The 27,260-nt window shown below is 41.4% G+C and overlaps 1 protein-coding gene across 1 annotated transcript; it reads right to left on the bottom strand.

The window, feature by feature from the left end:
- Nucleotides 1–3,142: 3,142 nt before the first annotated feature.
- Nucleotides 3,143–25,281, bottom strand: LOC100489068 (E3 ubiquitin-protein ligase TRIM7). The gene is made up of 2 exons (XM_031906814.1): nt 25,169–25,281; nt 3,143–5,165 (listed from the first exon to the last, which is right to left on the bottom strand). Exons 1-2 carry the CDS (start codon nt 25,279–25,281, stop codon nt 3,482–3,484), a joined length of 1,797 nt encoding a protein of 598 aa, XP_031762674.1. The 3' UTR covers nt 3,143–3,481.
- Between the last annotated feature and the right edge of the window lie 1,979 nt (nt 25,282–27,260).

Below are 27,260 nucleotides of genomic sequence, written 5' to 3'. Positions count from 1 at the left end.
TGAATAAATAACACTGTAAGTCCATATTTTATTGGCAAAAGCTCATTTACTGTACTTTTCTATAATTATTGCCTGCCTGTAGTAGGGGTTAATTTTCACATAGCCGAATGCGATATTTAGCGCGCCTAAGTTATAGTGAATCATGCGTTCGTATTCTTTTCAGCGCAGAAATTAACGCATGCGGTAAAACTAGAGCGAGAAATACTGCATACGAAAATGGCGACTTATCGCACACGAAATTCCTTAAGGCTCCTAGAAAAGTCCATTTACACGGGCTTTGTCCCATTTACATGGGTTTATCCTATAGGCTAAAGCTCACCCACTGGGTTTAAAGCAGAAGCCGGGATAATAGCTGATCAGATTCCCAACTACAGACCGGTTTCGCCCTTTTTGGGGCTCATCAGTGTAGTGCAGGGTTTTCTGATCAGCTTAGGGAGAGCCAGGAGTGGGTGATACACAAACAAGCTAAAAGGGTTGAGGAGACTCTACCTTTAGCCTATAGGATAAACCCATGTAAATGGGACAAGCCCCTGTAAATGGACTTTTCTAAGAGCCTTAAGGAATTTCTTCCCAGAATCCTGTTATGACTTATTTGCATACGTATGAGGCGGTCTCCTCAACCCTTTTAGCTTGCTCGTGTATCCCCACTCCTGGCTCTACCTAAGTTGATCAGAAAACCCTGTGCTTCACTGATGAGCCCCAAAAAGGGTGAAACTGGTCTGTAGTTGGGAATCTGATCAGCTATTATCCTGGCTTTTGCTTTAAACCCAGTGGGTGAGCTTTAGCCTATAGGATAAACCCATGTAAATGGGACAAAGCCCGTGTAAATGGACTTTTCTAGGAGCCTTAAGGAATTTCTTCCCAGAATCCTGTTATGACTTATTTGCATACATATGAGGCAGTCTCCTCAACCCTTTTAGCATAGTTTGCAGTAGAAATACATATTCCCAGAATGCACACTTTCTAAAACTATATCATTTTCTGCAGGCAACTTACTCCTAGGGGCATTTTTCACCAACAATGTAAAGTAATGTTATTTATGGTGATGGGATTTGAAAACTCAGTGTTGAACTGATGTTAGTTTTTATCTATTTTTATCTATGGCGCACTCAGCAGACACAGAAATTAAAAATCATTTGTATTTTGACCATATAATAAAATATATGTTTGATACATTTCTCTACACTATGAATAATTTTTTAACTTTTAAGAATTTTTAGTATATAGAATCATATATATTAATACAGAAGTGCAATCACACAAACATTTAGACAGATTTACAAAACTACATAGTTTTCTTAGATAAAAACCTTTCCCCTTTGAAATACATTTACAGTAAAATCACATAACCCAATCCTGTATAATCTGTACTGTACAAATGCAAGTGCTGTATTACACAAGCAGTACTGACTTTTGTTTGTTTTTTTTATTTAATTTCTTCTTTTTTCTAATATTCTCATTGTGTAATGTTGTGCTGCTGTTTTTTTATGACTGAGATGCCAGGGGCCCCCCAGAAAAACGTGGACTTTAGGCCCACTCTCTAAACTATTATTCCCCCTCTCCTCCCTAAACCTCTTTATTATACTAGTTTCTTAACACACTATACACTATTCTTCCATCCATTAAGCCACTTTGTTCCTATACAGAAACAGGGAATAACCATGAAATAGGCCCAATAGTTAGAAGCAAGAGGGGCCACTGACACCTGGGCCCACTGGGAGTTTCCCTGGTACCCTGGGGGGCCAGTCCGACACTGTCTGACAAACATAATTATAGCAAAGCAAAAATGTCACTACTCAGTCGGTACTAGAGTTGTTTGGATTATTACAGCAACAATGACAATTCTCAATCTCATCCATGTAACATTACATAATATTTCAATACACTTAAGGGGGCCATACGTGTGCAGATTTAAGCTGCAGATCAGAGTCCTTGACTGATTCAGTAGCTTATCTGCCCCTGTATGGGCCCTCCAACAAGCCTCCCAGACCGATATATGGGCAAAAATTGTTGATTGGGCAGGTTTGATTTTCCCATTGAATCAAGGTTGATGAAGTCCTCAGTCAAGGGTTGGCACCTCTGCTGGCTTGTGGCAGTGACATTACAGGGGCAGGAATGAGACAGGGCCATGATGTCACAGGGGGAAGAGGCGGTACAGTGACATCATAGGGTGGGTCTATGACACGGAGATTGGCTATTGGCTGATTCCTAATTTGGAAAACTGAGCAGGAGGTTTTGACCTGGATAGCCCTTTCAAAAACTGGGTCTGGGTCAAAAGTGGACCGGTGGCAAAATTTCCCAGGTCGCTACTGATGTGAAAAAGCGAAGTCTGGAGGGAGTGAAGGGGCGGGAAGAACTTGGCCCCTCAGGCAGCTAGGGCCCTTGAGGCAACACAGATCATTTCAACCTAGGGCCAAAGAATCGCATTAGCACAATATCACTCACCCAAGGTGGGCATACTGGGGGAAAGATTGGCAAATAAGCGGATCTTATGGTACGTGGCCACCGTTACACATAAATATATGGTTCATTCATTTCATGTATCACATGGTACAACTTCATTAATAACTATCTCCTTTCTAACATCTATTTCCTTGTCTGTTAATCCATCAATCTATTTGGCCGGGTCCCACTGAAAGCTCAGTAAGGGAGTTACAATCAAAAGGGACCCTATGGGGGATACAAACATTTATACACACTGAAGGGCCAATATAAGATTGATATAAACTGTACGAAATAAACCACAATAATAATTGGCCATTTATAATCATTTCTGACATCCCAACTCAACTAAACTAGAAGGGAGACATCTGCCAAGCCTTTTACCTTTACTTAAGGAAAAACCCTTAAAGGGTTAAACTCACCATTGGATGGTGCTAGAGAGACTGAGGCAGATGGTATCAGTAGGAGGAGAGATGGCATTGGCCAGTGTGGGGAGAGATCCTTTTAGAGCTCCCTCTAGGGGTGATAGGCTGAGGGGAGTTATCAGAGCAGCCAGAGACCCCAATAAGAAGGGTGGAAGGGTTAGAACCCTGGGCAACACCAACCAGTGTGAGAACTAAAGCAGGTTGTGGTTTTTTATAACCAAGTCGTTCTGTAAAGAGTGTAAGGGGAAACCTTTCCTCCAATTCTAAACATGGGCTGAGAGGGTCATTTGTAATACAGGCTCTATTGGGAGTTACAGGGAGTTGTAAGGGTCTGTATGGGAAAAGGCAGCATTTTAGAGAACTGCACAATTGCAGTTACCGATAGCAACCAATCAGCATTTAGATATGAGCATTCTGTTGCACAATAAAAGAAAAAATGTTATTGGTTGTTACTGGCAACTGCATTTGTGTAACTTAACACCTAGTAATGCAGCCACACTTAGTTATTGTGGCTGCCCAACATAAACATGGCTCTTGCACCCCTTCCTTCCCTGGCATCACAGGGCTAAGGGCAGCTCTGGGAATGGGGTTCCTGCTGGGCAGTGGGCAGGGCCCTAACTAATGATTCTCACACAGGCACCCCACCCTACCCAGAATGCAGCATGAAGGGGCTCAGTGAAGGAGGCAGTGAAGGTGTGTAAGTGCCTGATTGGCTCACTCAGCTCATAAAAGGACAGGTGTCCGGCCTCATAGTCCAATGAGATCCTGATTCTCCTGCAGGGAGGGACGTGGGGTAACTGTGTAACTTTCCCATCATGTCTCACTGTATAGTTATTATTAAACAATCTGCACAAACACCAGGACTTGTTATTATTCCCAATCCAGAAATGACCCCCTCCCCTCTCTATACTGGGATAGGCCGCCCCTACCCTCCAGCCCCCTGATTCACTGACCTCCACTTCCCAGTAATGTCGCCCTGAGGGGAAACTCCTGGTGCTTAAAGCCTGAAAGTACTGAGATCTCTCTGGGGTTTGTGGGCGACGCTGGTCTGTATGTGAGTAGGAAGCAGATTTCCCATCCCCTGATACAGATACATGACTCCCAGCCGTGTTTATATCCAGTACCAGCTCTGTAGCCTCCTGCCCATAGATCCATCCCTCTACCCCAGTCACAATCCCAGCTAAGCCTGTGAGTAATGTCTCTGAGATCCGACCCACATCCAGATCCCCTACAGTCGGGGTATTTATATGATTTATTTTTCTGCGCTTCCTGTCTCCCCCCTCAGTATCTGCCCCCTCAGCCCCACAAAAGGCAGCTCCATGGGATTCCCATTGTTCCTGTAGGACAGTGAGTGGATCTGCCATGTTGCACAGCTCCTCAATGTGCCGGATCTTCCTGGACAGCTCGTCCTTCTTTATTTCCAGCTGTTGGATCAGCTCAGTGAGTGTGAGTGAGAGCTCCTCTTTCTGCCTGGAGATGTCACTCAGGAGTCGCTTCTCTAGGGCTTCCAGCTCTTCCCTGATGCCCCTAAACAGGGCAGTGACTCTCTCTGTCTCACCGTCTGCCGCTTCTGCCACTTCTCTCCTGCGCTCCTGCAGCCTCTGGGCTCCTCTCTCAGTCTCCTCTCTCTCTGGGCTCAGTTTCTCCAGAACTTTCCTCAGTTTCTCTTTCTTCTTCTCAGAGGCCTCACTCAGCAGCTCCACCCTGTGGCCCCGGTGCCCCCCGGCCAGGCAGCAGGATGCACAGATACAGGCAGAGTCCTTCCAGCAGAAATACTTTAGGAGCTCATTGTGTACAGAACATTTTCTCCCCGTAAAGGAAGCGGTGGGCTCAGTGAGTACATGTTCTGCTGACTGGCAGTGCCCCCTCAGGTGGGTATCACACAGAGAAGCCTCACACAGGAGACAGGATTTAGCAGCAGGTACAGGAGAGAGGAGACAGTAAGTGCAGAAGATCCCAGTCTCCCCCGGCTCTGTCTCAGTCGGACGGAACCTCTCTGCTATGTTCCCCAGAGCTCTGTTCCTGGGCAGGGCAGGGCGCTCCTGATACTCAGCTCTGCATTCAGGGCAGGAATAAGCCCCAGACCCCTCCTGGGTACCCAGCACCCCCCCAATGCAGCCCCGGCAGAAGTTATGGCCACAGGGCAGCATTACCGGATCAGTATAAATGCTCAGGCAGATGGAGCAGCTCAGCTCGTCTCTCAGATCAGCAGCCGCCGTCACTGAAATCAGGAACAAAAAATGAAACTGAACTTTCTTTTCTCTCTCTATAACCAGTAGAATTACTTCTAACTCCCCTCTAACACAGGGAGGGGCATTTGCATTCACTCCCTACAGATGCTTTTTTACACTAACACACACCTACAGACATACATTTTGGGGGATAAGGGGTTTTGAACTTTCACAACAGTTACACATACTTACACACTCACACAATGTGCAGTTTGCCAAGTATACACACACACAGACACAATTTTGTGTTTTTTTTACTGCATTGTGGGTTTTCTGCTGAAAAACATGTTTTATCTATCACCATTGGGAAAAGTGTATAATCTAATTACTCTGTACAACACTTTTTTGTATGTTTGTAAAATATGTTCATACAGAATTATAATTCTACAGCATATGGAATGTACACCTGCCATTCACACATACTTGTAAGTTAATTTGGGAAAGGACTGAGCTGCCTTTTAAAATATGCTCTTGCCTTTTATAGATACTTGGGGGGTAGGGACATACTGACACCCGGCATATACTCTGGGGCACAAGTCTCTCTCTCTTCCCAGGAGGGACAGACAGGTCTCTCTTCCTGAGAGATGGGCACACATCCAGGCACACACAGACATATATGAAACATACACACATATCACATATACTTTACATTATATTTATATGCATTAATGTACAGATTACTCCTGTGAGCTGCCAAGGGTATGTGTGACTGGCTGTTTGTACTTTGCATATAATTTGTAACTCCACACAATTAAGATATTTTGTTATCACGTTGGTGAGTGGTACTTTGACCATAATACTTTTTTATTTTTATAATAAATACATGATATTCTACATTGGCATTGCCAGCCAGATAACTAGATACTGGGCTTTACATATCACACATATACCCACTTTGAAAGCTTCCTAAGGGGGGATATAGTGTGCTGTATGTATGAAGCTTCCAGAAGTCTGTAAGTAAAAGAACCTAGAGCGGATTTGTGTGTAAGTATCAGAGGCACTGACACAGGGGTGCAGCAAGGAGTATTCTGCTTTCTGTATGGATTTTATTAATAATTTGTCAAGTAAGAGCAAATTAGAATTTAAAATTCCAAAAGACTTGTCTGATGCAAACTTATTGTCATATCTTTATAGTCAGTGTGTGGGTGCGAATATGAAGTTAGATGAAGGAGTGTCATTTTCTAAACCAAAGCACAAAATTAACAATGTAATGTTACTGGTTAAAACATTTAACACGTTAATGTGCTCTAGTGAGAGGGACACTGAGGGAGTACAGGCTGTCTCTGGAACTTTGAATAAAGAGAAATGTGACTCAGTTAGTGCTGAGATTCTGACAGAGCTAGGAAAACATAATGTCAGACTGACAGAAATTGAGTCAGTTTTGCAACAAAGTAAAGTGACACATGTTTTTGTGATCATTAGAGAACAGAGACAGTCCCAGAGTATCCGGATATTAAATTTATTAAATTAAAAATGGACAAACATTTGTTAAAAATTGCTGAGACCTTTCCAAAGTTTGATAAGTGCAGAACATTAATAGGAAATAGTCACATATTTGAGACTTACTGCTCCAAATATGATCTCTCAAAAGCACAAAAATACCACATTTTAAAGATGGCTGCCTGTGTCTAGTTGGGTGCGAGAATTAAACAGTATTGAGTATTGGTGAGTGCAATGAGTTTGAAAGAGTCAAACAGCTGTTTTTAATCACTAAGGGTGAGATTCCTTCTGTAGAATTGATCAGTAGATTTGAGACATACAAGTTGCAGGATGATGTTTTTGCATTTGCAGCAATGTTTGAAAAAGCCTACAGATTGGTCATGGAATTAACTGATGCAAATCAACCAGCACCCAAGGCCATGATCAATGGATTTGTGCAAAAATGTATATTTCTTGATCCTGTAGCTATTGTTCATGCATCCAGTTGCAGTTTTTTACAAGAAACAATAGCTTATATTGAGAAATATAGATTGGAACTTCTGTCACGCAGCTCAGAATCTACTGACAAGCAGGTAGGATCCCTGAGAGGAGCAGTGGTAAAGAAAGCCAATTCCTATGAATCTTTGGTTTGTCATTTTTGCAAGAAAATAGGGCACCTAATCTGCAAATGCTTTCGGTTACATCGGCATACAAAAAGAATTCATTAAAATAATGCTATGAGGAAAGGAAAAGGTCAGATAAATAGGAATTCACAAAGATGTGACTATGGTATACAGACTAGCAACAGCTGCAATCCCAAAATGACCAGCACAATATATAGGGGTCAGGAGAGAAGGAGCTATTCTCTGTTGTTAAAACGATTAATAGAAATAAAATTAAAAGATTAATGTTAATTTGACCTAAATTATTCACTAAAGGTTTGCAAAAATTGTATTAAGTAACAAAGGTTTTTTGATTGTTGTAATGCAAAGTTAATATATACACGGAAATATGTATTGTGTTTAAATAGCCTGTCTTTCACATAAACATATATTTAAAGCAGGTCCCATATAATTTTGCCTAATATGGGCAGGGTTATCCCCAGATTAATTAAACAATACTTTATATGCTGCTAACTGGCGCTGGTAAGCCATGGGATAATGTGCAGATATTGTTTATGTGGGAGAATGTATTCTAGTATGTTGCATTTTCATTTCCATGTATATTGACTGTTGAAAAAGTATCATAAATTAAAAATTTAGTTTGCCAACCTTTACTGAATAAAACCCTATGAAGGTTAAATACTGAAAGTCCTTATGATGTATGTGTATTAACAGATGCACTTAGTGTATATTGTTACTTTGTTAAAAGGGAATGGAATTGGCTAAGGTGCTAGAACAGCAATTCCTTGAGACAGTAGAACAGCTGCTGGGGGTCATTAGTATACGGGGTATATTCCCCTATATGAGGGGGAGGGAATGGCCAACTCATAGTATGGTATGACTGGAAGAAAATTATTTCTGAACCAATGTCTCTTATATGTTGAACCTTGTTTTAATGTTTTTTCTAATAATTCAACCTGCTGCCATTCTCACAGTATTAACCCCAGGGTCCCCAAACTTTTTACACTTGGTCACTAGGGGACTGCAGTTTAAGTTTTGAAAAGTGGGCGGAGCCACCATCAGCCAATCAAATTTCATCTATTGATTTTTATTGGTTTGATGCCAGATTTTCCAAACTTTGCACAGTCAGTCACTGGGTGACTACACATTCAGGTTTTTTTTTTTTTTTAAACCCGCAAAGTGGGAGGGGCCAACAGCAGCCAATCAAATTTTAATCATTGACTTTAATGGGGAAATTGAAACTGCTTCCAAACTTACAGCTTTGAGGCTTCACTCCCCAAACTTGAATCACACCTTCATGGGCTCAGCCTGAATGGAAATATGATGATTGTTGGATGCCCAAAAGTGGGCGGAGATGTGAACAGCCAATCAGATTTTATTTATTGACTTGGCAGAAATCAAACCTGCTGTCAGTCTCACAGTAATAACACCAGGGTCCCCAAACTTTGCAGAGTTAGGCACCAGGTAACTGTGTTTCAAGGTAAGAAAAAGTGGGCAGAGCCACCAACAGCCAATCAGAGTTTACCTATTGACTTTCAATGGGGAAATCCAACCTGCTGCCAGTCTCACAGTAATAACACCAGGGTCTCCAAACTTTTCACAGTTGGTCACTAGGGGACCGCAATTTTAGTTTTGGAAAAGTGGGTGGAGCCACCAACAACCAATCAGATTTCACCTATTGATTTTTATTGGTTTGTTGCCAGGCTTCCCAAACTTTGCATAGTCAGACACTGGGTGACTACGCATTTAAGGTTTTTTGTATTTTTGTAAATGGGTGGAGCCACCAACAGCCAATCAGATTTTACCTATTGACTCTAAATGGGGACATTCAACCTGCTGCCATTCTCACAGAATTAATCCCAGGGTCCCCAAACTTTTCACAGTTGGTCACTAGAGGACTACAGTTTTAGTTTTGAAAAAGTGGGCGGGGCCACCAACAGCCAATCAGATTTCACCTATTGAATTTTATTGGTTTGATGCCAGAGTTCGCAAACTTTGCACAGTCAGTCACTGCGTGACTTTGTACTCAAGGTTAGAAAAAGTGGGCGGAGCCGCCAAAAGCCAATCACATTTCTTTCATTGTTTTCAGTGGGAAAATATTAACTGCTGCCATTCTCACATGTTTAATGTCAGGGTCCCCAAACTTTGCACAGTTTGTCACTAGGTGATTATGTTCCAAGTTTAGAAAAGTGGGTGGGGCCAACAACAACCAATTAGATATCACCTATAGACTTCATATGTTTAAATTTAAACTGCAGCTATTCTTTAAATATTAATACTAAGGACTCCAAACTTTGCAGAGCTAGTCACCTGGTAACTGCAGTTCAGAGTTAGAAAAAGTGGGTGGAGCCAACAACAGCCAATCAGTTTTTACCTATTGATTTTCAATATGAAATTCAACCTGCTGCCATTCTCACAGTATTAACACCAGGGTCACTAGGGAACTGCATTTTTAGGTTTTAAAAAGTGGGTGGAGCCACCAACAGCCAATCAGACTTCACCTATTGAATTTTTTTGGTTTATATTTAAAATGTTGCTTTGCTCACACTATTTATGTCAGGGTTCCCAAACAAGTGGGAGGAGCCACCAACAGCCAATCCATTTCCACCCATTAGATTTCCTTGGTTTATATTTAAACTGATGCCATTATTTAAATTTTAATTCCAGGGTTGTTAAAGTTTCCAGAGTCAGTCACTGGGTATTTGCCATTCAAAGTTTAAAAAAAGTGGGCGGAGCCACCAACAGCCAATAACATTTCACCTATTTATTTTCAATGGTGAAGTGTAAAATGCTGTCAGCCTCACAATGAATGCCTGAGTCCCCAAAATTTGCAAAGTTGGCCACTGGGGGACTGCAGTTCAAAAATAGGAAAAGTAGGTTGGGCCACTAACAGCCAATTAGATTTCATCCATTGAATTTTATTGGTTTAAATTTAAAATGCTGTCTTTCACAAACTATTTATGCCAGGGTGCCCACTGTTTGTCACTGGGTGACTTGGACTCAAAGTTAGAAAAAGTGGGTGGAACCACCAATCACAATTCACCTATTGACTTTTATTGGTGTAATTGCTGCCGTTCTTTAACTATTAATCCTAGGGTCCCTAAACTTCACAGTTAGTCACTGGGCAACTGCAGTTCCATGTTAGAAAAAGGGGGTGGAGCCACCAACCGTCAATCAGATGTCGTTGACTTTCAGTGGGGAAATTTAAGTTGCTGCCATGCAGACACTATTAAAACCAGGGTCCCCAAACTTTGCACAGTGGTTTTTACTGTATAACTGTGGTCCAAGGTCAGAGAAAGTGGGCGGAGCCCATTCAGCGACTTCATGTTTTTCAACCCAACATGAAGTTTGTTCTCAAACTTCCCTTTCTAGTTGATATTGTTTCTCATCCATGGAATGTAACATTATAGGTTTTAATTAGTTATTACTTTTGTAAAAGTGTAAAATGATTGGTCATTTTTATTGACATGTTCCCTTTATTCCCCTAATAGTACTGACAGTACTGCACCCCTACTATTTGTTTATATTATTTTTTGTTAAAATAATTCAGTTTTTTTGTAAATTCATCATACACTTACATAATAGACAAAAGCTCCCATTTTATTTCTTGTTGTTTTTTCCAGACAGTAACAAGTTCTGAATGGAATTACATGGTAATACAGTGATTGGGTTATTATATACCTATAAATACTGTATATATATATATATAGGTTTAGTGACACTGATTGTTCAGTGTAGGTCAGGAATAGAGGACACATGGAGAAGATTCATCTGTTGCAACAGGAATGGAGACATCACCCAAGGAAACCTGATGTAAAAGTGATGCAATCGTAACAGAGACTGTGATTTAGAATAAAATTGAAGACTATTTGGAGAAGTGGAATTTTAGCAAAAGACATATGAAAGATGATTGAAATGTGTCATTAACCAGTGATGGACTGGCTATATTTTTAACTTTCTTTTAAAGAGGTTGTCTTTGTCTTTGCCTGTTATTCCAGCTGGTGTTTTCCCCAAAGACTGTGTTTGCTGTTAAAGGCCTACCTAAGGGGGTGTGATAAATCTGTTCTTAAGTTGAGCCGATGAAAGTCATTTTTAAACCTGAAACAACTGTGTCACTACCCCCAGTGTTGCCCCTGGCTGCTATAGTGTCTGATACTCAGTGACTGATATTCTAATAGCCTTCCCAAGCCTGCATAAGCCTAAAGCAGTACAGCTTACCCAGGCTACACCTGTTCCTGACTCTGTATAGACTGGGTTCTAGCTCTGAGTAGCCAGAGAATGGCCAGGGGCTATAAAGGGTGTTGGTGAATCCCTGTACCAGTGCGGCTCCCTTAATCCCCATAGGGGCTCAGTAGCTCAGGCCTGAATGGATGTCAAGTATTATTGTGTTCTGAGCCTTGCAAGACCAGAGAATCAAAGAAACCTCTTACATGAAATGGATTCCAGAAAGATGTTCCTGGCATCATTCACAGGAGAAATGTTTTCCAAGTGCTGTATAAAAGAATGTGTTAAGAAATAATGAGAGACTACTTGTTAAACTGATTTCTGGACACCTCTAATACTATTGGTTTCTGCTTAGGTACATGATGGTACTATACTGTAGAAACTGTGAAACTAGAGACTGGATGAAGAAGTTACAATCAACTATAATCAAATACAGAGTGATAAGGAAGGTTGCACAGAAAGTTTAATGCTAAACCTTAGAGAACAATGACTAAAGCTGAATCCAAGAGGAAATAAAGGTCATCTGAGTGGGAAAAGACAAATTTAGGGATAGTTAGATCTTATATCCTATCGCTGTTTACCATCTCATTACATGATAATGAATTGTTATTACATAATATTTACATCATGGGCATTTCACAGGTTCCATGAGACATTTGAAGATCTAGGGAGTTTTTCCCATGTACTTAACATAACTAAGTTCAAAATAAAATTATGATGTGTTGAATGAATAGGTGATACATTTGAGGGGAATATATTCACACAGAATTATAATTCCACAGCAAATGAAATGTAAACCTGCCATTCACACATACTTGTAAGTTAATTTGGGAAAGGACTGAGCCGCCTTTTAACATATAGATACTTGGGGGGTAGGGGCATACTGAAACCCGGCATATACTTTTGGACACAAGTCTCTTTCTTGCTCTCTCTTCTTAGGAGGGACAGACACATCTCTCTCTTCCCAGGAGGGACAGACACATCTCTCTCTTCCCAGGAGGGACAGACACATCTCTCTCTTCCCAGGAGGGACAGACACATCTCTCTCTTCCCAGGAGGGACAGACACATCTCTCTCTTCCCAGGAGGGACAGACACATCTCTCTCTTCCCAGGAGGGACAGACACATCTCTCTCTCTCTCTTCCCAGGAGGGTCAGACACATCTCTCTCTTCCCAGGAGGGACAGACACATCTCTCTCTCTCTCTTCCCAGGAGGGACAGACACATCTCTCTCTCTCTCTTCCCAGGAGGGACAGACACATCTCTCTCTCTCTCTTCCCAGGAGGGACAGACACATCTCTCTCTCTTCCCAGGAGGGACAGACACACCTTGCTCTCTGCCCTGGAGGGACAGACAGATGTCTCTTCCTGAGAGATGGGCACACATCCAGGCACACACATATATGAAACATACACACATATCACATATACTTAACATTATATTTATATGCATTAATTGTACAGATTGCTCCTGTGAGCTGCCAAGGGTATGTGTGACTGGCTGTTTGTACTTTGCATATAATTTGTAACTCCACACAATAAAGATATGTTGTTATCACGTTGGTGTGTGGTACTTTGACCATAATACTTATACAAAAAATTTATAATAAATACATGATATTCTATACATTCTCAACTATATTTGAAAGGTTCAAAATGCTGTCAGCTAATAGCTTCACATTAATATCCCTAGGATCCATTCTGGAGAGCATGTGCTAGAAAAATAGCAGCCACAGGGGAGGGGAAACACAGCAAAGGAGTTTGAGCCTCATGATCAAAATGCAGGATCAGAAAAAAGCAAAACCTTATATTATTGGCCAAATCACTGTTGCTGGGTAAAAAGTGAATGAAGTGATACAGGGACTACAGTTAAAATGAAAGAATGCTTGTTATTGGTTAAGAAGTATGCTTGATCTTATTGATTCCTTTTTATGGATTCTGTGATAGGGTATATTCCTTTCTGTAATAAGCATCTATTTTGACATTTCAAACTGGTAAATTAGAGTGAGGTATCAATTGTGTGACTTTGCCTATGATAGCCATTTACAACATTATATATTTTGTTAAAAAAGTTTTTTACATAATTCATCTTGAAAGTACCTTTACACAGCAATGGTTTTGTTACATGGATTTTATACATTTGAGAGACAAAATATAGTGTGAGAGACAAAATGCTTGTTTACATTTACAAAATGTAATTTGCAATATTATGATATCCTTTTTGTGTAGAAATTAGATTTTGTTCTAATTCTTGAATAAACATATTGTTTTTTTGTACATTTTTTACCAGTGTATCTAACCACAGTTACATCTGTATCCTGGTGAAATTCATTTTGTGTCCTAAACAATATTGAAAATATTTTTGCAGACAGAATGTCATTTTGTTCACAAAATATACACTGGACAAATGGCACCCCATATCAGTTAAGAAGCATATTCATTATCCAGAAACATGCAGATTTTAATTGGAGTGCATTTACTGATCTTTCTTCCCACTGTTTTAATTGGTCTACAAAGTGTTAACCCCCCTCAGACACATTTGTTTGGAGGATTTACCAAGATGAAACACTGCCAGCTCTGCCCCACATGGCTGCATTATCCCTAGTGCAGAGGCCTGCTATAGAGGGCACCCTCTAAAGTCTATTTTGCTGAATAGCAATAACCATGAACAAATAACAAACAGGGAACCTGTCAACCAAACAGACCAAAGTCCTTTGCAAATTAATCATGAAACTAATCATATATTGCCAATCATATATTGCCTGCCCTGCCTCTATGCCTCAGGTATTTACTTTCACTTTCAATTCAGCACTTCCTGTATAGCACTGCTCTCCTCACATTCCCCCTCCCTCCTTACAGTCTATAATTGTCTTTCCTGTGCATGGACATGGGCATCAGATTCCCTATTTTTGCACATATGCAAAATTTTGGGTTGATAGCAGGGTTGCTAGGATCTAAAATGCCATCTGCTTTTATTGTGAATTCCCAGACTGAGGGGAAACCATTTTAAATAATTTATATATTGTAAGTAAAGTTAATTTTGTTCAACTAACAGGATAGAAAAGGATTTGGAATTATTTCTTAGGATGAAAGATCCCCTTTAAAAGGTTCAGCTGTTAAACACTACAGGTTCCTAAATGGATGGTCTTACAGATGGATGAAAGATTTAATGCTGCACTGATTCTGTGGCACAACACAGATCTAATGGTGTTTATAAGGATTTTGTAGCTGAAAATGAATTTTAAAGTAAAGCATTCAAAACATAAATATAATACCTTGAAGTGAGATGGCTATTCCCTTCATTACGATAGGCCTAATATCCTCTCATTAGGGTTGCCCCTTTTTTTTTCAAGAAAAAAAATCTTGTCTGAGGTAAGAGGGAGGGGGTGGGACCCTGAGGGGGCAGATAAGTGACATGGGAGGGGGTGAGACAGTGATGTAGGGGGAGGAGCAGTGATACAGAAGGAGTTGGACCAGTGACATAGGTGGGCAGGCTAGAGGCAGATCTTTTGTATATGGGCAATAACTACTTGGCTTAATTAGTGATATGGGGCAGGTTGGGGGTGGGCCGGTGGCAGAATGACAGGTAGTTACAAATTTACTGGCAAATACATTGCTATTAAATTCATAATCCTGGCCCCAGCCTTGGTTGGTATTTTACTGGGCAGGTAGCAACCCTACCCTCCATAAACATGCCAAAATGTTAGGCACCCGCTAGTGACTTAAATCACCTACCTTTTACCCTGGGCTGGTGCCCCTGTCCAGAGAGAACAGCCCCAGCCCGGGGTACCTGCTTCCTCCTTCCTGTTCGCTTGCGCACGCATGCGCAGTATAGAGTGAGAATTTGCCGGCAAAACGCAGCTGGAAGGAAGTGCATCGCTCCAGGTACCCCGGGCTGGGGCTATTTTCTCGTAACAGGGGCACCAGCCCGGGATACAAGGTAAGTGATTAAAGTCACTTGGGGGTGCCTAACATTTTGGCACCCACAAGTGACTTTGCCTTTCCTTCTCCTTTAAGGAAGATTGTGTAATTTTGAAAGCACCAGACAAGTTTCTTCCTAAAGTCAGCTCAGAATTTAATATAAATCAGACATTGTCCTCCCAGTGTTTTTCCCATGTCCTCAAACAGATATTGTGGCACAGCTTGGATGTTGCCAGGATCCTCGATATTTACTTGCAGAGAGTGAAGGATATAAGGACAGACCAGACTATTCTTATTATTCCAGCAGGGCCTAAAGTTGCTAAAGCTACAGATGGATCAAATCTTGTATCTCGGAGGCACACAAGGCTAGTGCAGTGCAAGTCCCTAATGTGTTGAGAGCCCACTGTAAAAGAGCGGTAGGGCCTTCCATGCCCAGGTATCGGTGGAAAATCTGAATACGTTCATAAAATTCTATAAACTGGACATTTTTTCAGCTAATCAAGGTATGATATGTGCATTCGTATTCCCTCCCATGTGGTACTGCTTTGTAGGGTCCAGTTGGTGCCACTGCCATGTGAAGGACCAGGAAAGGGGAAAATCTTATACTTACCATGATTTTTTTTCCAGACTGGAACATGGCAGTGGGCACAGGTTCCCAGCCCTTTTGGGGAGAGCTTTTGTCAAAAATAGGAGACCAGATGTTGGGCGGGGAGGAATTTGTGCTATTGAATGTCATTTCCCGTCCTTCACATGATGGGGGCATTAACCCATTGGTGCCCACTGCCATGTTCCAGTCCAAGAAAAGAAAATCATGGTACGTATAAGATTTTCCCCTTTCTCCTACTGTCCCATGTGAAACTGCAGGAATGCAACCCGACCTGTCACTGTGCACCCGGGGCAGATTGTGGGGCAATAAATGCAGATGGATTACATTCCTGTCAGTGAGTCTCACTGGGGCAGTAGGAAAGAATGAGAAGATTCTCGGTTAGCAGAAAATCGCCTGCAGTAAAACCGCCCTGTTTGCCATTAGACTTAACCCCTTGCATGTATATGTGGTGGGGATTCCCCCTGCTGGTTCAACCTTTAAATTACTACTTTGTGTCTGTGTTGGTTGCATCAAACATAGGAAAGTTTCAGCCCTCCAAGGAGAAGTAGCAGCAGGGCCTGTTCCCCCAGTGGATCCAAAGTGATATCTCCTCAATGGGAACAGTGCAATGACACAAATATAATGTTTTCTGGTGTAATATGGAAATTACAAAATTATCATAAAAACACACTTATATGGCTTAGGCCCAAGCTCATGTGATACTGCTTATGAATGAATCGGTTGAAAGATTAAAAGCCTATATACACAATTAGTATTGCTCCTCTAATTTAGGATTATTGGGAATTTCCTGAGAAATCACATATAGCTTTAAACTCTACCACTTCCTTATTCCTTATTACTGGGTAAAGACCCATGTAACTATTTCTATTTACACATTAGGGCTGATTCACTAAAGTGCGATAAAACGTGCGCTATATATATAGCGCGCGTTAAAAATTTTATCGCGTCTAAATTTTCGCGACTTATCGCACGATTCACTATAAGCATACTTGCACTAATTAACACGTGATATTGCATGCGTTATTTACCTCGCGAAGACTATTTACGTGCTGTATTTGACGGTACATGCGCTAATTAACGCCCGCATATAGTCGCCGCAAATAGATAGTAGCCGCATATGAATTGTCGCCACATATATATGGTAGCATATAATTGGTAGCATATAAATAGTAGCATATAATTGGTAGCATATAAATAGTAGCATATAAATGCTAGCATATAATTAGTAGCATATAAATGGTAGCATATAAATAGTAGCATATAAATAGTAGCATATAAATAGTGCATATAAATAGTAGCATATAAATAGTAGCATATAAATAGTGCATATAAATAGTAGCATATAAATAGTGCATATAAATAGTAGCAAATAATTGGTAGCATATAAATAGTAGCATATAAATAGTGCATATAAATAGTAGCATATAATTGGTAGCATATAAATAGTAGCATATAAATAGTGCATATAAATGGTAGCATATAAATAGTAGCATATAATTGGTAGTATATAAATAGTTGCATATAAATAGTGCATATAAATAGTAGCATATAATTGGTAGCATATAAATAGTAGCATATAAATAGTGCATATAAATGGTAGCATATACATAGTAGCATATAATTGGTAGCATATAAATAGTAGCATATAAATAGTGCATATAAATAGTATCATATAATTGGTAGCATATAAATAGTAGCATATAAATAGTGCATATAAATGGTAGCATATAAATAGTAGCATATAATTGGTAGCATATAAATAGTAGCATATAAATAGTGCATATAAATAGTAGCATATAATTGGTAGCATATAAATAGTAGCATATAAATAGTGCATATAAATGGTAGCATATAAATAGTAGCATATAATTGGTAGCATATAAATAGTTGCATATAAATAGTGCATATAAATGGTAGCATATAAATAGTAGCATATAATTGGTAGCATATAAATAGTAGCATATAAATAGTGCATATAAATGGTAGCATATAAATAGTGCATATAAATGGTAGCATATAATTGGTAGCATATAAATAGTAGCATATAATTGGTAGCATATAAATAGTTGCATATAAATAGTGCATATAAATGGTAGCATATAAATAGTAGCATATAAATAGTGCATATAAATGGTAGCATATAATTGGTAGCATATAAATAGTAGCATATAAATAGTGCATATAAATAGTAGCATATAATTGGTAGCATATAAATAGTAGCATATAATTGGTAGCATATAAATAGTAGCATATAAATAGTGCATATAAATGGTAGCATATAATTGGTAGCATATAAATAGTAGCATATAAATAGTGCATATAAAAGGTAGCATATAATTGGTAGCATATAAATAGTAGCATATAAATAGTAGCATATAAATAGTGCATATAAATGGTAGAATATAAATAGTAGCATATAAATAGTAGCATATAAATGGTAGAAGCTTAAATAGTAGCCGCTAGTGATGAGCGAATGTGTTCTGGTTTCTTTGGTGAAAAATTAGCAAATCTTTTGAAAGATCCACGAAATGGCAAAAATGTTGTGCGGGCAAAAAAATTGTTGTCTGCGACTATTATTTTTTGACGCTTGTGTAAATTTTTGGACGTGCGGTGAACTTTTGCGTGGCGAATTTTTTCATGCGTTTTGCCATTGGCAGATTGTTTTGCGAAACGCATGAAAAAATTTACCGCACGTCCAAAAATCCGCTGCAAATCCATGCCTGGCAAAACATTTCATCACTTGTAGCCACATATAAATAGTCGTGCGAATAAACGCACGCCATGTTAGCCATACACGCCAATACTTGCGGAAAATTACTGTATTAAAAATGCCCATTTCCCTGCAAACTGGCGGCTGCATCACTCTGGGGCCAACACAGACTGAATAAATAACACTGTAAAGTCCATATTTTATTGCCAAAAACTCATTTACTGTACTTTTCTATAATTATTATTAGTGATGGGCGAAACGTTTCGTCAGGCATGGATTCGCGGCGAATTTCCGCGTCTCGCCATTGGCGGATTGTTTCGCCATTGGCGGATTGTTTCGCGAGACGGATGAAAAAATTTGCCGCGGAAAAATTCGCCGCACGTCCAAAAATTGTCGCCGGCGTCAAAAAAGATTTGTCGCAGGCGTCAAAAGAATAGCCTTGCGTCAAAAGAATAGGCGCGTGATGAGATAATAGCCGCGCGACGAAATAATAGCCGCGGGCGACGAAATAATAGCCGCGTGCGACTAAATAATATGTATATATAATATATATATAATATATACATATATATATATAATAATAAATATGTATAGATATACAAAAGTCTGCGGTATGTACTGACCCCAAAATGAAAATAGCGCATAAGGATTTCTCGCCTGCCAACTCAGCTTTTGCACACAGAGCCCCCTGTCAGTGTATTATGTGCAGTAACCCCCCCTAACTATACAGAGACCCCTGTCAGTGTATTATGTGCCGTAACCCCCCCTAACTATACAGAGACCCCTGTCAGTGTATTATGTGCCGTAACCCCCCCTAACTATACAGAGCCCCCTGTCAGTGTATTATGTGCCGTAACCCCCCTAACGATACAGAGCCCCCTGTCAGTGTATTATGTGCCGTAACCCCCCCTAACTATACAGAGACCCCTGTCAGTGTATTATGTGCCGTAACCCCCCTAACTATACAGAGCCCCCTGTCAGTGTATTATGTGCCGTAACCCCCCTAACTATACAGAGCCCCCTGTCAGTGTATTATGTGCCGTAACCCCCCCTAACTATACAGAGCCCCCTGTCAGTGTATTATGTGCCGTAACCCCCCTAACTATACAGAGCCCCCTGTCAGCGTATTATGTGCCGTAACCCCCCCTAACTATAAAGAGCCCCCTGTCAGTGTATTATGTGCCGTAACCCCCCCTAACTATACAGAGCCCCCTGTCAGTGTATTATGTGCCTTAACCCCCCCTAAATATACAGAGACCCCTGTCAGTGTATTATGTGCAGTAACCCCCCTAACTATACAGAGCCCCCTGTCAGCGTACTATGTGCCATAACCCCCCTAACTATACAGAGCCCCCTGTCAGCGTATTATGTGCAGTAACCCCCCCTAACTATACAGAGCCCCCTGTCAGTGTATTATGTGCCGTAACCCCCCTAACTATACAGAGACCCCTGTCAGCGTATTATGTGCCGTAACCCCCCTAACTATACAGAGCCCCCTGTCAGCGTATTATGTGCCGTAACCCCCCCTAACTATACAGAGCCCCCTGTCAGTGTATTATGTGCCGTAACCCCCCTAACTATACAGAGACCCCTGTCAGTATATTATGTGCAGTAACGCCCCTAACTATACAAGGTCCCCTGTCAGTGTATTATGTGCCGTAACCCCCCCTAACTATACAGAGACCCCTGTCAGCGTATTATGTGCAGTAACCCCCCCTAACTATACAGAGCCCCCTGTCAGTGTATTATGTGCCGTAACCCCCCCTAACTATACAGAGCCCCCTGTCAGCGTATTATGTGCAGTAACCCCCCCTAACTATACAGAGCCCCCTGTCAGTGTATTATGTGCCGTAACCCCCCTAACTATACAGAGACCCCTGTCAGCGTATTATGTGCCGTAACCCCCCTAACTATACAGAGCTTCCTGTCAGTGTATTATGTGCCGTAACCCCCCCAACTATACAGAGCCCCCTGTCAGTGTATTATGTGCCGTAACCCCCCCTAACTATACAGAGCCCCCATCAGCGTATTATGTGCCGTAACCCCCCCTAACTATACAGAGACCCCTGTCAGTGTATTATGTGCAGTAACCCCCCTAACTATACAGAGCCCCCTGTCAGTGTATTATGTGCTGTAACCCCCCCTAACTATACAGAGCCCCCTGTCAGTGTATTATGTGCAGTAACCCCCCTAACTATACAGAGCCCCCTGTCAGTGTATTATGTGCCGTAACCCCCCCTAACTATACAGAGACCCCTGTCGGTGTATTATGTGCCATAACACCCCTAACTATACAGAGCCCCCTGTCAGTGTATTATGTGCTGTAACCCCCCCAACTATACAGAGCCCCCTGTCAGTGTATTATGTGCCGTAACCCCCCTAACTATACAGAGCCCCCTGTCAGCGTATTATGTGCCGTAACCCCCCCAACTATACAGAGACCCCTGTCAGTGTATTATATGCCGTAACCCCCCCTAATTATACAGAGGCCCGCAGAAAACCATATAGTTTTGGAAAGTACACATTCTGACAAATCCAACAAGGGTAAAGAGTCCTTTCTACACCAAAGTACCAATCTGCAAAGCTTTCCTAAAGTTATTGGTTTTTATGACATTTCAGAAAATCGCCTAAAAATGTTGCAATTTGCCGCATTTATCTCACACAATTTCTTGCGTACAAAGGCAAGTCACCCCAAATAGGAACCCCAGGGGTCCCCTGAACAGTTTGATGCCCAATATGCATAGATATACCAAAGTCTGCAGTATGTACTGACCCCAAAATTAAAATAGCGCATATGGATTTCTTGCCTGCCAGCTCAGCTTTTGCACACAGAGCCCCCTGTCAGTGTATTATGTGCAGTAACCCCCCTAACTATACAGAGACCCCTGTCAGCGTATTATGTGCCGTAACCCCCCCTAACTATACAGAGACCCCTGTCAGTGTATTTTGTGCCGTAACCCCCATAACTATACAGAGCCCCCTGTCAGTGTATTATGTGCCGTAACCCCCCCTAACTATAAAGAGACCCCATGTCAGTGTATTATGTGCCGTAACCCCCCCTAACTATACAGAGACCCCTGTCAGTGTATTATGTGCCGTAACCCCCCTAACTATACAGAGCCCCCTGTCAGTGTATTATGTGCCGTAACCCCCCCTAACTATACAGAGCCCCCTGTCAGTGTATTATGTGCCGTAACCCCCCTAACTATACAGAGCCCCCTGTCAGTGTATTATGTGCCATAACCCCCCAACTATACAGAGCCCCCTGTCAGTGTATTATGTGCTGTAACCCCCCCAACTAAACAGAGCCCCCTGTCAGTGTATTATGTGCCGTAACCCCCCCTAACTATACAGAGCCCCCATCAGCATATTATGTGCCGTAAACCCCCTAACTATACAGAGACCCCTGTCAGTGTATTATATGCCGTAACCCCCCCTACTTATACAGAGGCCCGCAGAAAACCATATAGTTTTGGAAAGTACACATTCTGACAAATCCAACAAGGGTTAAGAGTCCTTTCTACACCAAAGTACCAATCTGCAAAGCTTTCCTAAAGTTATTGGTTTTTATGACATTTCAGAAAATTGCCTAAAAATGTTGCAATTTGCCGCATTTATCTCACACAATTTCTTGCGTACAAAGGCAAGTCACCCGAAATAGGAACCCCAGGGGTCCCCTGAACAGTTTGATGCCCAATATGCATAGATATACCAAAGTCTGCGGTATGTACTGACCCCAAAATTAAAATAGCGCACATGGATTTCTCGCCTGCCAGCTCAGCTTTTGCACACAGAGCCCCCTGTCAGTGTATTATGTGCCGTAACCCCCCTAACTATACAGAGACCCCTGTCAGCGTATTATGTGCCGTAACCCCCCCTAACTATACAGAGACCCCTGTCAGTGTATTTTGTGCCGTAACCCCCCTAACTATGCAGAGCCCCCTGTCAGTGTATTATGTGCCGTAACCCCCCCTAACTATAAAGAGACCCCATGTCAGTGTATTATGTGCCGTAACCCCCCCTAACTATACAGAGACCCCTGTCAGTGTATTATGTGCCGTAACCCCCCCTAACTATACAGAGCCCCCTGTCAGTGTATTATGTGCCGTAACCCCCCTAACTATACAGAGCCCCCTGTCAGTGTATTATGTGCCGTAACCCCCCTAACTATACAGAGCCCCCTGTCAGTGTATTATGTGCCATAACCCCCCAACTATACAGAGCCCCCTGTCAGTGTATTATGTGCCGTAACCCCCCAAACTATACAGAGCCCCCTGTCAGTGTATTATGTGCCGTAACCCCCCCTAACTATACAGAGCCCCCGTCAGCGTATTATGTGCCGTAACCCCCCTAACTATACAGAGACCCCTGTCAGTGTATTATATGCTGTAACCCCCTCTACTTATATAGAGGCCCGCAGAAAACCATATAGTTTTGGAAAGTACACATTCTGACAAATCCAACAAGGGTTAAGAGTCCTTTCTACACCAAAGTACCAATCTGCAAAGCTTTCCTAAAGTTATTGGTTTTTATGACATTTCAGAAAATTGCCTAAAAATGTTGCAATTTGCCGCATTTATCTCACACAATTTCTTGCGTACAAAGGCAAGTCACCCCAAATAGGAACCCCAGGGGTCCCCTGAACAGTTTGATGCCCAATATGCATAGATATACCAAAGTCTGCGGTATGTACTGACCCCAAAATTAAAATAGCGCATATGGATTTCTCGCCTGCCAGCTCAGCTTTTGCACACAGAGCCCCCTGTCAGTGTATTATGTGCAGTAACCCCCCTAACTATACAGAGACCCCTGTCAGTGTATTATGTGCCGTAAACCCCCCTAACTATACAGAGACCCCTGTCAGTGTATTATGTGCCGTAACCCCCCCTAACTATACAGAGCCCCCTGTCAGTGTATTATGTGCCATAACCCCCCCTAACTATACAGAGACCCCTGTCAGTGTATTATGTGCCGTAACCCCCCTAACTATACAGAGACCCCTGTCAGTGTATTATGTGCCGTAACCCCCCTAACTATACAGAGCCCCCTGTCAGTGTATTATGTGCCGTAACCCCCCCTAACTATACAGAGCCCTCTGTCAGCGTATTATGTGCAGTAACCCCCCCTAACTATACAGAGCCCCCTGTCAGTGTATTATGTGCCGTAACCCCCCTAACTATACAGAGCCCACTGTCAGCGTATTATGTGCAGTAACCCCCCCTAACTATACAGAGCCCCCTGTCAGTGTATTATGTGCCGTAACCCCCCAACTATACAGAGCCCCCTGTCAGTGTATTATGTGCCGTAACCCCCCCTAACTATACAGAGACCCCTGTCAGTGTATTATGTGCCGTAACCCCCCTAACTATACAGAGCCCCCTGTCAGTGTATTATGTGCCATAACCCCCCCTAACTATACAGAGATATGGATTTCTCGCCTGCCAGCTCAGCTTTTGCACACAGAGCCCCCTGTCAGTGTATTATGTGCAGTAACCCCCCTAACTATACAGAGACCCCTGTCAGTGTATTATGTGCCGTAACCCCCCCTAACTATACAGAGACCCCTGTCAGTGTATTATGTGCCGTAACCCCCCCTAACTATACAGAGCCCCCTGTCAGTGTATTATGTGCCATAACCCCCCTAACTATACAGAGACCCCTGTCAGTGTATTATGTGCCGTAACCCCCCCTAACTATACAGAGCCCTCTGTCAGCGTATTATGTGCAGTAACCCCCCCTAACTATACAGAGCCGCCTGTCAGTGTATTATGTGCCGTAACCCCCCTAACTATACAGAGCCCACTGTCAGCGTATTATGTGCAGTAACCCCCTCTAACTATACAGAGCCCCCTGTCAGTGTATTATGTGCCGTAACCCCCCAACTATACAGAGCCCCCTGTCAGTGTATTATGTGCCATAACCCCCCTAACTATACAGAGCCCCCTGTCAGTGTATTATGTGCCGTAACCCCCCTAACTATACAGAGCCCCCTGTCAGCGTATTATGTGCCGTAACCCCCCCTAACTATAGAGAGACCCCCAGAAAACCATATATTTTTGGAAAGTACACATTCTGATGAATTCAAAATAGGCAAAGTTATTTTTGTACACCAAAGTTACACACAGCAAAGCTACGCTAAAAACAGATCAGGAACACTTATACAGGGATAAAATGCAATAAAACCACAAAAATTGTGCAAATCAGTGAAACAACAAAATAAGTCACATGACAGTGTAATTAGTGGTCAGAATATCTGATCCAATAGTAACGCTGTCAAAATAAACAGTTTTTAGGTAAAAGAAACTAAAAACAAAGTGGTAAAATGAAAAAAAAAACAAAACAAAAAAACCCCAAAGTGTTTGTGTATACATGTGTGTACATGAGTAAAAGTTGTGTGATAGTGTGTAAGTGTGTATATGAGTGTAAATAAGTGTATAAAAGTGTGAAAAATGAAAAAAAGAACTGCTAAAATTTGTGCTGTAAGTGTGTGTAAATGTATGTAAGTGTGTATGTGTGTAAATGCAAAAATAAAAAATAAATCCTTACCTGTCCTGAAGACCCAGTCACCTCCTCTTCAGTTGGCCGGCGCTCCTGGGGGAAGTAGGAAGCAGCAGACGCGATGCGATCACGTCTCTGTTTCCTGGAGGGTTCTGCGAGCGATCGTCTCGCAGGACCGTCATGACAGCCCCCCTGGCACATTGCCCAGGGGGGCTGTCATGGATAGAAGCTCTCTGCCGCGGCGGCACATGCCGTATGGGACACGTCATTGGCATTTAAGCCCTTTTACTGCCACGGCGTATCCCATACATCGTTGGCAGTAAAAGAGTTAACCATTAAATAAACCCAATAGGGCTGTTCTGCCCCAATAAGGGGTAATTATATCTTAGTTGGGATCAAGTACAGGTACTGTTTTATTATTACAGAGAAAAGGGAATCATTTAACCATTAAATAAACCCAATAGGGCTGTTCTGCCCCAATAAGGAGTAATTATATCTTAGTTGGGATCAAGTACAGGTACTGTTTTATTATTACAGAGAAAAGGGAATCATTTAACCATTAAATAAACCCAATAGGGCTGTTCTGCCCCCAATAAGGGGTAATTATATCTTAGTTGGGATCAAGTACAGGTACTGTTTTATTATTACAGAGAAAAGGGAATCATTTAACCATTAAATAAACCCAATAGGGCTGTTCTGCCCCCAATAAGTGGTAATTATATCTTAGTTGGGATCAAGTACAGGTACTGTTTTATTATTACAGAGAAAAGGGAATCATTTAACCATTAAATAAACCCAATAGGGCTGTTCTGCCCCAATAAGGGGTAATTATATCTTAGTTGGGATCAAGTACAGGTACTGTTTTATTATTACAGAGAAAAGGGAATCATTTAACCATGAAATAAACCCAATAGGGCTGTTCTGCTCCAATAAGGGGTAATTATATCTTAGTTGGGATCAAGTACGGGTACTGTTTTATTATTACAGAGAAAAGGGAATCATTTAACCATTAAATAAACCCAATAGGGCTGTTCTGCCCCAATAAGGGGTAATTATATCTTAGTTGGGATCAAGTACAGGTACTGTTTTATTATTACAGAGAAAAGGGAATCATTTAACCATGAAAGAAACCCAATAGGGCTGTTCTGCCCCAATAAGGGGTAATTATATCTTAGTTGGGATCAAGTACAGGTACTGTTTTATTATTACAGAGAAAAGGGAATCATTTAACCATGAAATAAACCCAATAGGGCTGTTCTGCCCCAATAAGGGGTAATTATATCTTAGTTGGGATCAAGTACAGGTACTGATTTATTATTACAGAGAAAAGGGAATCATTTAACCATGAAATAAACCCAATAGGGCTGTTCTGCCCCAATAAGGGGTAATTATATCTTAGTTGGGATCAAGTACAGGTACTGTTTTATTATTACAGAGAAAAGGGAATTATTTAACCATGAAATAAACCCAATAGGGCTGTTCTGCCCCAATAAGGGGTAATTATATCTTAGTTGGGATCAAGTACAGGTACTGTTTCATTATTACAGAGAAAAGGGAATCATTTAACCATGAAATAAACCCAATAGGGCTGTTCTGCCCCAATAAGGGGTAATTATATCTTAGTTGGGATCAAGTACAGGTACTGTTTTATTATTACAGAGAAAAGGGAATCATTTAACCATTAAATAAACCCAATAGGGCTGTTCTGCCCCAATAAGGGGTAATTATATCTTAGTTGGGATCAAGTACAGGTACTGTTTTATTATTACAGAGAAAAGGGAATCATTTAACCATTAAATAAACCCAATAGGGCTGTTCTGTCCCCAATAAGGGGTAATTATATCTTAGTTGGGATCAAGTACAGGTACTGTTTTATTATTACAGAGAAAAGGGAATCATTTAACCATTAAATAAACCCAATAGGGCTGTTCTGCCCCAATAAGGGGTAATTATATCTTAGTTGGGATCAAGTACAGGTACTGTTTTATTATTACAGAGAAAAGGGAATCATTTAACCATGAAATAAACCCAATAGGGCTGTTCTGCCCCAATAAGGGGTAATTATATTTTAGTTGGGATCAAGTACAGGTACTGTTTTATTATTACAGAGAAAAGGAAATCAGTTTTAAAATTCTGAATTGTTTGATTAAAATGGAGTCTA

Source organism: Xenopus tropicalis, chromosome 1 (assembly GCF_000004195.4).
Source record: "Xenopus tropicalis strain Nigerian chromosome 1, UCB_Xtro_10.0, whole genome shotgun sequence".
Taxonomy (NCBI): domain Eukaryota; kingdom Metazoa; phylum Chordata; class Amphibia; order Anura; family Pipidae; genus Xenopus; species Xenopus tropicalis.
This window is presented reverse-complemented; position numbering and strand designations above follow the sequence as displayed.

Bases quoted from the DNA above. Each gene is read 5' to 3' on its own strand.
- LOC100489068 (XM_031906814.1), bottom strand. From the start codon at position 25,281: ATGACGGTCCTGCGAGACGATCGCTCGCAGAACCCTCCAGGAAACAGA. The intron at 5,166-25,168 runs GTGACTGGGTCT...TCCCTGTGTTAG, and splicing joins GCCGGCCAACTGAAGAGGAG to AGGGGAGTTAGAAGTAATTC.